The 15,096-nt window shown below is 38.3% G+C and overlaps 1 protein-coding gene across 1 annotated transcript in view; it reads left to right on the plus strand.

Annotated features, from left to right (window-relative positions):
* The window catches only part of lrp1bb (low density lipoprotein receptor-related protein 1Bb), a 126,044-nt gene that overhangs the window by 55,610 nt on the left and 55,338 nt on the right, over window positions 1-15,096 (plus strand). The window contains exons 28-36 of the mRNA XM_067603669.1: window positions 2,257-2,446; window positions 5,415-5,619; window positions 7,912-8,104; window positions 11,037-11,162; window positions 12,256-12,384; window positions 12,586-12,705; window positions 13,582-13,695; window positions 13,888-14,037; window positions 14,252-14,374. Of these exons, the coding sequence (XP_067459770.1) occupies window positions 2,257-2,446; window positions 5,415-5,619; window positions 7,912-8,104; window positions 11,037-11,162; window positions 12,256-12,384; window positions 12,586-12,705; window positions 13,582-13,695; window positions 13,888-14,037; window positions 14,252-14,374 (1,350 nt within the window). The remainder of the gene's footprint in view (window positions 1-2,256; window positions 2,447-5,414; window positions 5,620-7,911; window positions 8,105-11,036; window positions 11,163-12,255; window positions 12,385-12,585; window positions 12,706-13,581; window positions 13,696-13,887; window positions 14,038-14,251; window positions 14,375-15,096) is intronic.

Here is a 15,096-nt window from a genome sequence, read left to right on the forward strand (position 1 = left end):
ATGCTTTCCGCTTACTGACTGTCACAGATTGAATGATGGGGCCAATCCCTCTCTATTCCTTCACTAAAGCTCAGTCAGTCCTGTCTTGATAAGCATGACTGGAGTCAGATGAACAGCAAAAGCCTCTGTTCTGCTCGGCTAGCATCATCTGCCATTCTGTGAAGTTTCCACTGGGAGCAGAGCTCAGCACCCCACCCCCACCCCATCCAACCTCCCCCCACTAGGAAACTGGCAGAGTGTTACTGATCCACTCCCACCCACCCCCCCCGACCCCTCTCGCACACCCCTGCTGAGGGAGCTTTCTGCTTATTTATTATCTTCTAGAGATGAACAAGCGTTATTAGAAACCATCTGTCGGGATTTGTAAGTGTCCTTCATACCTTAGCATATTTACAAAATGAGGAATCAAAGTGGTGCAAGGAATTAATTTTACTACAATTTTAATTTTTTAATCTATAATACAAGACTGTGTAGTTCTTTTGAGGAATCCATACTCCTTTTGCTGGAATCATCACCCTTAGGCAGCATCTAAAGCAAGACTCTCCTCTTTTCCTCTTAAAGTTTCTGCCTGCATCCCGTCATTGAGGAAAGGTGAAGATGTTAATCATCCATATTTCCCTAATTAAACTCCATGTCCCCCATTAATTACTCCCTTGCCCTGCCAACAATTTGTGAGAAACTCCAAGCTGCCAGACGGCTTTTATTGCAAACTATTAATTAGTAGTCAGCTGACTCAGGTAGTGTCTTAAGTATTTTAGAGTATGGTTTATGGGTTTTTAGATAAGGGGATACAGGCAAATTATCTAGCATTGGCCATGTGTATGCAAACGTCAAGAGTTAAAGAAAAGATAGGATTACGGCCAAGATAGTCGTCATCATACAGATGTGAATAATTATTATGTAATAATTATTATTATGTGAATAAAGGGGTGTTGTAAAATTCATTTCATTATTTTAATTAATTATTTTGTCTTCTTTTATCAATTTTGTTGCTCTCATTCAACTGACACCCATATGTAGATAATCCCTTGGCCTTTTTAAGTATGAAAGGTAATCTGTTCTTTTTGTCGAACAACAAACAAATGTGCCAGTACATAAAAGAGTTAGACATGGACAATTGTATACACAGAACCTGGCTCACGCAGGTGATGTTTTCAAAGCCCTAACAAAGCCAATTCTCTATCTGGCTGACAAACTGTGATATCTGACTGCTTTGGGTCTGGTGGCTTTGTAAAGTGTGGCTTTATTGAATCTTAATAAATGGGATTTATCGGAGAAAGAAACAAACTTTGTTTTCATCTCTTCAGGGAAATTGTTTTGCTTCCTCTATCTGATTAGGGGCATATTAGTCCTTTTTAGGTTTCTGTTGCCCTCCACAAGAACTATTTATACTGGGGGATTTAAATTCATTTATTTTTTTTTTTTTAATACTAGGTTGGCAATCTCTACTACTTTTTGCATGGTGTCATTTTCCACTGCTACAAGGTGCAAAGTTGTGTTTTTTTCCTAGTATTGTCTTCTCTTTTCTCCCCCCTAACAAAATGGAAACAATCCTTCAATCATAAGTTTCCATGAATACTCTACAGTGGTCCATGGGGAATAGTAGCCATATTCATGCATTAATACATGACAACTCAACAACACTATATTACTGTAGTTATTCTGACCTTCCTCACGCAACATTAAAGCAGTGGAGGTCAAGTTTAATAGGTCAAAGCATTGCAAAATAATCTACAGTAAATAATGAAACATGAATAATGAATTATGGCCAGCTTTTCTGTCTGTAGTCCCTTCCTGTAAATCACATTCTTGTTCCAACCTGGGGGCCGCAAAGTCCTTTTCATATTCTGTGTTTAGGAAATTGGTTCCCAATGAAAACATTCAATTGCTGAGTGACCGTTGCATCAACAAATAGGTGTCTGACCAGCATAGTGAGGCATGAAGTTCCCTGTCAATCACCAAGAAAGCATAATCCCAATTCTAACACAATTGGAGCCTGCCTTCTGTTACAAGCAGAGTCAGTATTTTCACCAAAAATCTACACTACTGTAAGCAACTATTCAGTTTAGTGGCCTCAGGCAGTGGCAGACAAATTAAATTTTTAACTATGTGTAGATCTTTAACCAAGGACACATAACACGTTATGTGCTCCCCAGGCCTACCTTTATAAAAGAATGAATGAAGAATTTATGCTGTGTCTGAGTTGGGTTACTTGGTTAGAATTTGAGCAGAGGTCTTATTTGTCTGTTCATTTAGATGTGGGTTCAGTGGAGGGCCTAGCATACCACCGAGCCTGGGACACCTTGTACTGGACCAGCTCCACTACTTCCACGATCACCAGACAAACTGTGGACCAGAAACGAGTGGGTGCCCTTAGCCGGCAGGCCGTGGTCACTCTTTCGGAGGAAGACCACCCACATGTCTTGGCTCTGGATGAGTGTCAAAAGTCAGTAGCTCTTCTTTGTCTTTACAATGTTTTTTGTCTGCAACATACAGCATATATACATTATCTGCTCTGTAAATCACATGTCCCGTGTTAATGTTTGAGAAAAATCTGAGATTTTTTTAATTTTATGTTTTATGGTTTGATGATGGCACCCCCTATCTTTGCATTAATTCATCAATATACCATTAGTTCTCCATCTACATGGATGGAGACAGCCAGGCAGCAGCCTGCAGCACAACACAAGACTTGGAACAACAACTAGATCCACCTTCCTGCCTCTCTCTTATATAACTTACAAAAATGAACACACGTCTTGTTCTGCTGACATTATTTTTGACTGCAAAAGCGGATGATTAAATGTGATTTTTAGTTGGACTTTAAGCACTCTCTCACTCTTTCCAAATCACTCAATTAATTCAAAAAATGTCTGGATCTACTGTAAGTCAAGCCTTTGATACCATCAATCACAAAGTGTTTATTTATAGGTTTGTAGGTTCAGCTACTCTCATTTTTATTTCCACTAGCGCTCATTATCCTCAGAAAGTCCATAAATAAATTACACCTCATATAGAATATCACTGCCAGAGTTTTCACTGGGAGAAAGAAAAAAAAGTCTAAAATCTGTCCACTGGCATCCAATTAGTTTTAGGACAGAATTTTAAGATCACTTTTCTATAAATCGTGGACATCTAATCATAGACTTGCGCCTAACAATATCACTGATATGCTGCCAAGATATGATCCAGGTAGAGCTCTCAATTTTACAGATTGCCTACCATTGTAACAAAACTGCTGACGAATGGAGAAGTTTCTTTTTGGATCTGAGGACAGCACACCAAATGCATTTATTTTAAACTACATGCTGTGTCTGCCTTTTATCTTTCTTTTAGCCTAGTTGATAGTAATACCACTCAATGGCCATGTTATTATAATTAAAAAATTCTAATCTACAGTGCAAACCATTTACAGTGATCACGTCTGTCACGTCAAATTGATCACTGTAAACAGATGATTATTATAATCAAATTCTTTTCTTTATTTCTCATGCAGATTGCCATCTAATTGACATTTGTATATTTATTACATGAATATAAATTACTGAAACAAACAGCTTTGCTATTTACTGAATTTTATTGACTGTTTCAAAATACAGTACAGCTGTTTCAAATGCTTGTTGTTTCACTGCTGCATCTTGTTGTCTTGTTTTTGTCAATTTGTCATAAGCTGCGAGGAGACTACGTTTTTCATTGCGATAAAATGACTTTCTTTTTCCCGTCATTATTTCAATGTGCACACAGCATCAGCCTCAGGTAGCCAGCTGGAAGCAGACAGGTTACCACGAGGTAATAATGGTGCCACAGCCGCTAAGCACATATCATATGTGTATAATGGGAGTAAAGTAAAGAAAATAGAATTACCGTAGTTTTAATTTTTTTTTCCATATATTGTCATGTATGAAAAGACTCAAAATGAAAACTGTAAGCGGACTACTTGATTACTATAACTGAATTATTTAAACAGCATTTGTATAGGAATGATTCTGTCCCAAGCTTCTTGATCTATATCAGCAGTTGATCACTGTAATGTGGTTCTCATTGTAATTTAAATGAAAAAACACTTAATTACAAAATTATTACAACATTCAAATGGCTTAGTTTTTTTTAAATTCCTCTTTTTTTGAAAAATGTTTCTTTAAAGACCTTAAACAGATCTACTTACTGTACTGTAAAGGTGATAGCATGTTTCTTCAGAAAAATAAGAAAATCAGAAGAGACAAATTGAGACAAAACCTTCGGAGGGTTTTTTTAGCACCAAAAAACACAGTTACAAATTGTGTGATACAGTAATTATAGTTTCTCAACAATCAACTTTCTGACTCTTTAGCAAGTCTACATTGGGTGCCAAGGTTTTGTTGCATTATGCTGTCTGACGCTATAATTTGAGCTATCTTAAATTTAGATATATTGTGTTTTGGTAAACATACATTTAATGAGTCAATTTTGTGATCTGTGCCTTCAACAAATGTTTGTACTTTGAAAAGCTGATGTGATTATTTAATTTACAGTATGTATGTTACATCTAGGTTAGATTTGGGTTTGCACTTTGTCACCATTTCAGACCCACTGTCTGATAATTCAAATTCAAACTCAAGTGATTAATCAGCAGTCCCTGGTTGTGACTTCTAACCGTAATCTTTATTTTCCAACTGGAGTGGACTTCCTTGACTTCATTATATGATGAGAGTGTAGGAGCTAAAAAAAACTTGTTTATACAATTGGAAAACATATCCACCTCTTTTTTGTGGTTTATCTACATAGCTGTGGATTCAAAACATGCATTGTCCATCTTGCAAAACCCATAAAAACTAAGATATAAATCTTTCATTTATTTAGTCTGCTGCTATTATCTGTGTTTCTTATATCCTTAGAAGTCCTCACAGATGAGAATATGAGTAAATGACCTCTATCTCACAACCTGTGATGCTGATCTGTTTTATCAAATTGAAACTGAGCTACCCTTTATCACTGATGAGCTTCTTCAGGGCAAAATAGGGAAGCAGATGACAGGCCTGGAGGTCTTGGCTGCTATGGGATCATGTTGATAACTGACTGAAACTACTGCATAGACCTCTAGTAATTTAATTCGGTGAAGAAAATGTTCCTATTCATTAGTGCTTGTTTTCCCTGCATGGCAGAGTTCCCTTGGTGAGATTTTGGTGTAGCAGCTCTTATAAAAAGCCATCATTGCTGCTCATTGATCCAATTTCAGACTACACATAGTTCTTGCTGAGGTGATATGAATTTGTAGATGCACTGAGGTGAAATAATGTAGTGCTTCATTTGGAGAGTGAGAGAGTCTCTGATGTTATCTACACATTAAAATGAAGCCACTTGCAACTTATAAATTGCTGAGGACTACAGTTTAAAAAATGTCTTATTCTTGCTATCGTTTTCCTCGCACATTTTAGCCTGATGTTTTGGACCAACTGGAATGAGCAGAGGCCCAGCATCATGAGATCCACCTTAGCGGGCAAGACCATGAGGATTATCATCAGCTCTGACATCCTGACACCCAATGGACTGACCATTGATCACAAAGCAGAGAAGCTCTACTTTTCAGATGGAAGCCTTGGCAAAATTGAGAGATGTGATTATGATGGTTCCAGCAGATATGTGAGTATGAAAATTGTGGTCCTATTTTTTTTTTTTTTTTTTTACAAAAATGAACACCCAGCAGCACCAAATTGCTTTTAAATACAAAAAAAATACAATGGGTCTTTTGTAGAAACATCTCTCCCTACAATTGTAAAACATATTTTATTTTTATTTTTAATAATCTTATTATAACTGCAATTACTGGGCAGCATTTTAATTAAAGCTGCACATTTTTGTATTGTACCCTTTGAAATTCCTGCAAATCGAAAAATGTTTTTATGAAAGAGACCCAGTGACTCATGAGTTAGGATGTATTTTCCACGTGCTTCTCAGTGATGTGGATGTTTTATCACAAAACACCTGAGAAGCAAGGTGCATATTCAGGGAACACATCTCAAATTTATCTGCCCTTTTTAAACATTTTTTCTGTCTCCCATTTACTCCCCGATACCTGTTGGTGTTCCTAGAACTCAATACAAGTGATAAGATACCTCATGACGCTCTTTCTGATATTTCATCTTTTAGAGTGTAGATGTTTGCTTAATCATAAAAGGCATTCCTTGCTAAAGTAAAGAAGCTCAGTGAGGCGAGTTATCATTTTGTGAATGAAAAGTTGCATGCATATTGTAATGTAAAACTGGCTATATCTTCTGTATCCCTGGTGTGTGAAGGATTACAGTGCGAGATACAATTTTTTGCTAGGGATTTCAGTTTTTGCTTGACACGACCTCTGCAGCTCAGCACCTTGGCCCATCTCAATTAGCTACCCATATATTTGCTGAGCCGGGTCACCAGGCTCAAAAAGTCTTCAACTTCGGATCCCCACCTGCCCTTTCTGCAGCCTTGTCCTGCTAATGAAGGCTTTGCAATGAGAGCACTCTGGGTGCAGATTCTCCATTCCAATTAAAATGTGTAAATTAAACAGAGATAGCTGATTGTCAACCTCAGCACTTAAACAAACTGCAGTGGTGGAAATCTTAAGACAACTCCTTCCACTGTATACAAGGACTGGCTGTTGTGGATATGGAAGATTAAGTCTCCTTGTCACTTAAGTGTGTTCTGAGTTTATTTTTATTGATTGAACTACTGATTTTATTTATAGATTACTATTCTTTATAGAATAAAATGCATTATAGAGCACCAATTGTGTGTTGAAACATGAATGTAGACTAGTATGGCAATGGAGTGTCCCGGTAATCCTCTTCACTGCAGCAGTGCCATTATATGCTTACAGTGTGGTTGGCGACAGAGGAGAACAAGAGCCGTGCCATTTTGAGAGTAGAGACCCATGCCATTAATGAAGGCAGTGCTTCACAAAGGGCAGTGGAGTGCATGATAAGGCAAGATGTCAGCATGTGTAGTGGAGAAAAGATGTCCCTTTTTACCATGAAGAGAGGAAATATAAATTGAGTGTCATTTGAGTTCAATGTCAACAATGTGCTCTCAATGTGTTTATGTTACCACTGAAGTAATCAGGTAGGAGTCTGTTGACAATGGCGTTTGAAGTAAGATATTTGAATACTGCTGAATAGTAACAGAGTGGAATACTTGAAGTTAGAATGATAAGATCGCATGAAATATGTTCACATTTATCCAAAACACAATTTCAGCACACAAGTAATATGTTTCTGGCTGTAAACCTAATGTCTCCCAAATCTAATTTCCTATCAGTATGTTACATCCCATCTGGCGTTCTATCTTTCCCTCTCTTTCTCTCTCTGTCTCTGACTCTCACTCATCTGATGGCCAGTTGTTGCATCCACACGCTGGGCTCCTTTAATCAACACCTGTCCTATTAATCCCAGTATGGCACAGGGCTAATGTGATGCTGCTTACAAACCTGTTCCACTAATGGCTGAGACTACAGATCTGCTGGAGGCCCTGATCCCCCCCCACAAGCCCAGAGAGTCCCACAAGGAGGGATCTGATGGATTCCTGCCTCCCTGCCAATGACACTGTCATTTACTCCCCCAACATCTGGGTTAAGCAGTCATGTGGGCAGCAGGGGTGATGTGTTGATTAATGAGTCGAAACATTATTCTCCAGATTTATTCCTAGGGTTGCACTCAAAATTCTGGGGATGCTTTCTCCAGCCAGATCTTGAACAGACATGTGTGATGGGTTTGTGGGTGGAAGTGCAAATATTGACAGCACCAAATGTATGAATTCCTCTTGTGTTGTGGCTGTATCATCTATGCATAAATAATCATTCACAAATGCTGCATACCAGAGTAGCATTTGACATATAAGCCTAAGATCTGAAAAGCGTGATGTAAAGCAGTCCTAATGTCTCCGCTCTACAATTTTTAGGTCATTGTCAAATCAGGCCCCGGGAACTTCTATGGGCTCGCCATCTATGCAGATTTCATCTACTGGTCAGACTGGGCCCGCAGGTCTGTGCTGCGATCAAACAAGCACACAGGCGGTGACACCAAGGTATTACGAGCAGACATACCTCATCAACCAATGGGAATTATAGCTGTGGCCAAGGACACAAACAACTGTGAGTATTTAAACACCTGGAGATACTTAATTTAATGAGCAGTGTTGTGTCTGCAAATATTTGTGTATGATGTGTATGCAGGTGCCTGGGTGTTCATGCATGCTTATGGGCAGGGGTTTGTACATGTGCATATTTATTATGTTTGTGAGGTTTAGGAAAATAGACCAAAATAGATGTGTTCATGCACTTTCTACTATAGCTAAACGAGAATTATTTGTGTCACTTATACAGTTTGTATGCACTTGTCTGTTTTCTTTTTTTTTTTTTTTTTTTGGTGAGGACTGGATACACTTTCATCCCTCTCTGGCTTAATGTTTTTTCAGTGGTATAACACTTGACTATATAACAAAGCCAGACTGATTTTTGATATTTTAGGCCAATATCAATATTTGTGAATACAAAGTAATTATAATAATAAAAATCTTTTGTTTTTCCAAAAACATAGCCTAAAAAAAGCAGCTTGGCAAGGATTCATTGGTGACAAAGATATGTATTAGGCATGATATTTAGGATATTTATATACAGTTGAACAAAAAGCTTTATAATCAAAGATGACAGTGAAGGCTTTTAAAAAAAAGTACATTTTATGCAGTAAATGTTATAAAAGCTTAATAGAATTATTTAAAATAGTAATAGGAATGCCCAAATACAACAAAAACATATTATACTATAAAAGTCAAATATTCTACACAGATGTATCTGTTATTAGTCAATATTGGCTGATAATATCGGTCCACTAATATATTGGCCAGGCTATACTAACAAATAGCAAAAGATTAAAAGAGCTTCTCATTTTGATGTCCAAAAACAACAGGAATGATAAATGAAGAAGGTCTTATTTAGAAAGGCTAGACACTTAAGTTTTAGAGGTAATTAATAAAAAAGTAGCCTATGGTGTTGAGGGAGTCTCTAAAGTGCTGTATGAAGTTTAATTTCCAAGTAGGGCAAAGGGAAGTGGGCTTAAGCGTGTCCCAAAGGTTGGACTCTGATGCTGAGACGTACACAGTTCCTTGTTTATCTTGTCATGGGAAATAATCACCAGTGTTGAGAAGGTTACTTTAGAAATCTAATATGTTACAGATTACTAGTTAAGAATTTCTTGCTAGATTAGATTTTGAGCCGGGCTAAAAGCTGTTAATGTCACTTCATTAAGTAGTAATATCTTTTTAGGTGAGAAAGTAACCATATAGATTTCCAATATGTGGTCAGTTTATCCAAATAACGCCTGTTTGGAAATTTGCTGCAACGTTTTCAGAGATGTGAGGAGCCGCTGGCCAGATGAGACAGGCAATCAATCATATGATGCAGTCACATGGAATGCAGTCACACGACTGTCTTGCTTGAGTATACTTCAGTGTGAACAGTCTGCTGGTAATGCCATACTTAATCGTTCATTTAGTAGGCAGTGTTCAGTACATACTGATTAAGTATGTAGTAGGCACTATGTAGTAGGTACTATGTTAGTATGCGATCCCGAACACAGCCCCTGTCTGGATGTAGAGACAGCTCCTTGTAAGCCATCCTACCCTTGATGGTGTTGCACTCAAATTTTCACAGTAACAAGATGCAAAGCAACAGAATGATTGTTATACTCTACATGTACGCTTTTTACCGAAAGTAGTATATTTAGATGTAACCCCTTTGTAATCACCGACATATTGGTTTGTAATTGTTCATTTTATTATTGTTTATTATTGTTGTTTACTACTGCAATTGTTTTTAATTAATTTACTTATGAAATGCCGTTACATGTAACTAGTTACTCCCCAACAGTGACAATAACATCCCATGACCTGCATGGGCACAGCTGCAAGTCTACTGTGTAATGTGCATTGGCCATTGGTGGATTTCATAATCACTTTGTCCTTTTCAGTCATTATATTGTTAACCTCTTATTGCATTGTTTTAGTCAAGAATATCCTGACTGTAAATATATATTATTATATATTCATCTTTCATGAATAAAATACCGTATGACTGGAGGGTAAGTAATAATGGAGGGTCTCCAATGGACATGCTTGTCTCTGAACACTTGCACTTGGTTCTGTGTCTCTTCTTGCTAAGCTTCTTTTCTACAGTTTTTTTCTCAGACTAGACTACCACCTACATTTTCTTTCACTGGTTATGCTTGCTGTTTGGTCATGCGCTTTAGTGCATTTCATGATTCCCACAGAGCTACAAACAGCCTTTTCATATAGCACCCCAGGCAGGGAAAGACAAAAAATATGCAGCATTGTACACCTGCTACCTGTCAGTGAGGATAGCTGCCTGTAGTCAGTATTAGTACGGTATGTTTCGTACAGAAATGCCCTCTTACTCATGTGTTGGCCACTTAAGATCCTTTAAATTTAAACAAAATGTATTTTGTCCTTACATCAACCCCATTCTTAATAAAGCTTAAAATCTATTCTAGAAATTAGTTATTGGATAATTGCTCTATATCTTTTTGGTTTAGTGGTCTATTTCTTATTCCTGCTAGTAACTGGAATAACCACAGCATGACACATCAAGATTTCTCCATCTCTAATTTAATGGGATTTTACAGGACAAAATCCATATCAGCTATCGCAGCCATTAACTGGAAAGGTCAGGTTTGGTGTCAAGCCCTCAAGTTCAAGAAGCAAGATCTTCTCTTCAGATTTGCCAGTCTTTTAGGGAAAAATCCATCCTATGAGAAGAAGATAATGCAAATTTTGTTCCAGCTCTGTCACTGAATTTTTAAAATTTATTTGGAATATAACTCATTAATAACATAATAGATGAGGAAGGCTGAGCCTAAGTTTGTAAAGCATAATCTACAATGCTTCCTCACCAGATAACTGCATTAATGCACTGAACATCTGAGACTGATGGCAACTAAAACAGGAAGTGTGTCCCAGGAGATTTGACTGCTTCTGACCGCTTAATCAGTTGTGTTTGATTGTTATTGAAGGTGAGCTGTCCCCATGCCGACACATGAATGGAGGCTGCGGTGACCTTTGTCTCCTGACCCCGTATGGAAAGGTCAATTGCACTTGTCGTGGAGAACGTGTGCTGTTGGATGACAACAGATGCGTGTGTAAGTCATGAGGAGCTTCAGATTTAATTATACAGGGGCCACCTCTGCTAACCCTTAGAACAGTCTCAGTACAAAATATTGATTCTAATGGCACGCTTTATGGATTTGTTATTTTGAACTTGGTCATTGTCTACATTTATATGCATAGTGTAACCTGGCTACTGTCCACACTCAGGTTAAGATCTTGTTTGTGCTGTTTACATGGACCTTTGATATTTTTGAATTGATTCCTTTTTACATCGCCACACACAAACAAGAAAGCATGACTAGCTGCTGTCTCTTCCTCTTTGACTAATCAGTAAGTTTGTACTGACTCCAGCGATCATAGTCAATACTGCTGAGGAAAATAAATCTATAATGTTGTGTGACTTTACGTCTATGCAGACAGCAGAACACAAAGTTCAAAGGAGTAGGATGTTTGTCACAGTTACCTGCCTAAAGTCACAAGAAACAAGCATTGCAACGGTGTCTGGCTTCCTAATTTGACAAATTGCTGTTTGAATTTGAAACACAATGTGAGGATAAACCATAACGTGGGAGAGACTGTTCAAACGGGGGAAGTTTGGCCACACCAGACATGAAAAATGATTCAGAAGAGTTGGATGATGGCCTGGATATCATAGAGGAATACAGGCTTCCTACCACATCCCATTTCCATTCAAAACTAGAGCAGGAAGAAGGTTTGTATTTTTAAATGATGAAGCTGCAAGCAGAACAGAGAGGGATATTGTCAGAGTATGTTTTAATTTACTGTATGCTTGATGACGGAAATCACTACAAGTACAATTTTGAGATTTATTTTTAAATAACTATACTAGACCAAATGTGAACTAGCTACCAATTGCAGATAAGAATATACCAGATTTCCCTCAAGTTGAAGTATAAGCATAATGGGGTCATTGAATGCAGTTATGACATTTACAAATGTTGACCCAGAACTGGGTTGTTGAAGAAAATGCTCTAAAAATGGAGTTCACTATGCATTGAAATGTAGCCTCTGATTTTACCTGTATGTTTGACATTAGTTCAATATACACAGTTAAGTTTTGAGATTTTGATAGTCATTGTTCATGACCCTCCCCTTCTTCTGCAGCAGAAAATTCCTCCTGCAACATCCACAGTGAATTTGAGTGTGGGAATGGAGAGTGCATTAACTACCAGCTAACCTGTGATGGAATCGCCCACTGCAAAGACAAATCAGATGAAAAGATGCAATACTGTGGTAAGAAACACATATATTCATACATACAGTATATAGCATATTCAGATAAGAATATTTCAGAAAAATAGATGTTGGTTTGGTTTAGAATTCTTATAGGATTAATTGCTAAAAGCACCTGTTGATTGTTTTCCATCAAGGTCATGTCTGGACCAAGGGGTTTTTGGTCATATTTAACATATTTATGCATGCCTTTGTGTTCAGACAACAGGAGCTGCCGGAAGGGTTTCAGGCCCTGCTACAACCAACGTTGTGTGGCCAACAGTCGTTTCTGTGACGGGACTGATGACTGTGGGGATAACTCTGATGAAGCCTTCTGTAGCAGTGAGTCACGACCGTTTGATCTTCTCTTCAATCCGTCCTGCCTCTGAGGGCAGGATCCAGCCACACTAATGCTTATATTAATACAGCACGCGAGGCCACATGCTGTGCTAAGCTTTCACTCTCTAATGAGCCCCAAGATCATAAAGAGTTCACAAATTCAAAGATGCTCCTAACACCCCACCCTAAAAGGCTGCTTTTGAGAGTCTGGACAATGCTCTATGTCCCCAGTATGTCCAGACTGAGTAAGTTTTGACCTTGTTGGTGAAATAAGGAAAAAAAAAGTACAGCTGTGTGTATTTCTGTGCTGTAATTAGCAACAGTGGGAAAATGTGGAAGTGTATAGACTCTTAATACTCTACCAAGCTGATTGAGTCCACAAGAAGACAGTACTGTTCTCTTAATTAATGTGAACCTTGCAAGTCATCACTCTGGGATCTCAGAAGGACTTTATCTCACTGTGATATGTCATTTCCTGTGTTGCATTTTCTTTTTAATGGGGCACCAACAATAAGTTATTCTTTTTACCATTAGAACATTTAGTTACAGGATTATGTAAGTTGTATCTTGGTAATAACATGCAGGGGTGAAATGACAAGAATCGATGTGCAGTATTTGGTAAATAAACAACAAAACAAATATTAAGTGTGATTTGCTCTTGCACAACACTAAGAGGGTCATGATATTCAAGCAATTTTTTAGTACAGGCAGTCCACAGACTCTTCATAAACCTTTTCAGTTAGGCAGTTTGCAACCAAGAGCTAATTTTCACCACCTCCAGAAAGAGCTTGTAAGTATTGTTGTGAGCTGTACCTGTAACTGTCTCTGAGTGCTGTTTCTGTTCTGTTATCTTTTTGAAATGCTAATTCTCTCTCCCAGATGTCACATGTGGCTCATCAGAATCATCGTGCAAGGATGGGAGCTGTATACCCAGCTCAGCCTGGTGTAACCAGGTCATTGACTGCGCCGATGCCTCGGATGAAAAAAACTGCAGTAAGTCCTTTGGCTTGTGTTTTGCATTGCAGTTAAAAAGAAAATGTAAACACTCAGCTCTATCTATAGCACATCAGTTGGATCCAGTAACTTGAATCTGTACTCGTCACTCGCATCAGATTGAATGCTGCCCCCCTCACCATCACTGCCACTGTGACAGACAATTATTGTGGTGCTGTGTTTTGTATTCAGACCACAACGACTGCTCTCACTTTTACAAGCTGGGGGTGAAAGAAAAAGATTTCATCAGCTGCAACTCCACCTCACTGTGCATCCACCCCTCATGGATCTGCGATGGTGCAAACGACTGCGGAGACTACGCCGATGAGACCAACTGCCAGGGTGAGCAACCAACACAAAGATACACATTTTGAATGTGCATTCAGAGACAGATGTAAGGATGCCAGCTTCAGTCAGAAAACACTTAAGACTGATCTCATTTTCAGAGATGATTGTGACAGTGGGATAAGAGATTCAGAGAGCGCTTAGGAAAAGATACTGACCTCAATCATCACGAGTTCCCAGAGGACTGACTTGGTTTTGTTGTTTGTCCCAGTTTCCCATGGGCAGAAGTGCGAGGAGGGCCACTTTGCTTGTCCAAGTGGGAACTGCATCTCCAGTGTATGGCTCTGCGACGGCCAAAAAGACTGTGAAGACGGAGCAGATGAATTCCAGTGTGGTAAGACAACAAAACTTACCTCTTATGGTAGAGCTTCTACACAATAAACTAAAAAGGTGTTTTGTTCTTTAACATGAAGAAATAAATGACATATTTGGGGGCTTTACACAACACTGTCTGTGGATGGAAGGATATTTATTTTCCATTAACAAGAAGCTATTTGTTGTAATGTGTTTGTCATTTAAATAGATACAGGCCTGCAACAAATATTACATACAGCACACAGTATAAGAAGGAAACAAAAAGACAGGAGATGATTGTTTATCATGCCATAAGGCAATTTCTATACACTTTGTTTTGCTCCCCCTTATTGTGTGTTTGAGACTTCTGAAGTGGATGATGCTGCTTTTTTGAAAGTCAAGTTCCGACCCTGAATTCAAAGTGAGGCTGTTGAGGAGATTATTTTTTACCCTTCTCTCTGAATTATAATATACAGCACTGTAGTGTAGTAGTGCAGTGTAACAATTAATTAATGAGCCATCAGCCACTGAGATGGTTATATTGAAGATGGGAATGTGGGTTCAGTGGAATGCAGTGTCATCTGAAAGGATTACACATTACAATGCCATTCCTCTTCTTCCCTCACCAGAGGCAGCAAGAGCAATGTTGCTTATGCTTTGATCCATGATAATATATGCAGAACTCACCATGACAAAGTCAAGATCTCCCCAATTAAACAGGAGAACCGTAATTAAGTCATAGTATGGATTAATATAATTTCT

This window comes from Thunnus thynnus, chromosome 11 (assembly GCF_963924715.1).
Source record: "Thunnus thynnus chromosome 11, fThuThy2.1, whole genome shotgun sequence".
In the NCBI taxonomy this organism is placed as follows: Eukaryota; Metazoa; Chordata; class Actinopteri; order Scombriformes; family Scombridae; genus Thunnus; species Thunnus thynnus.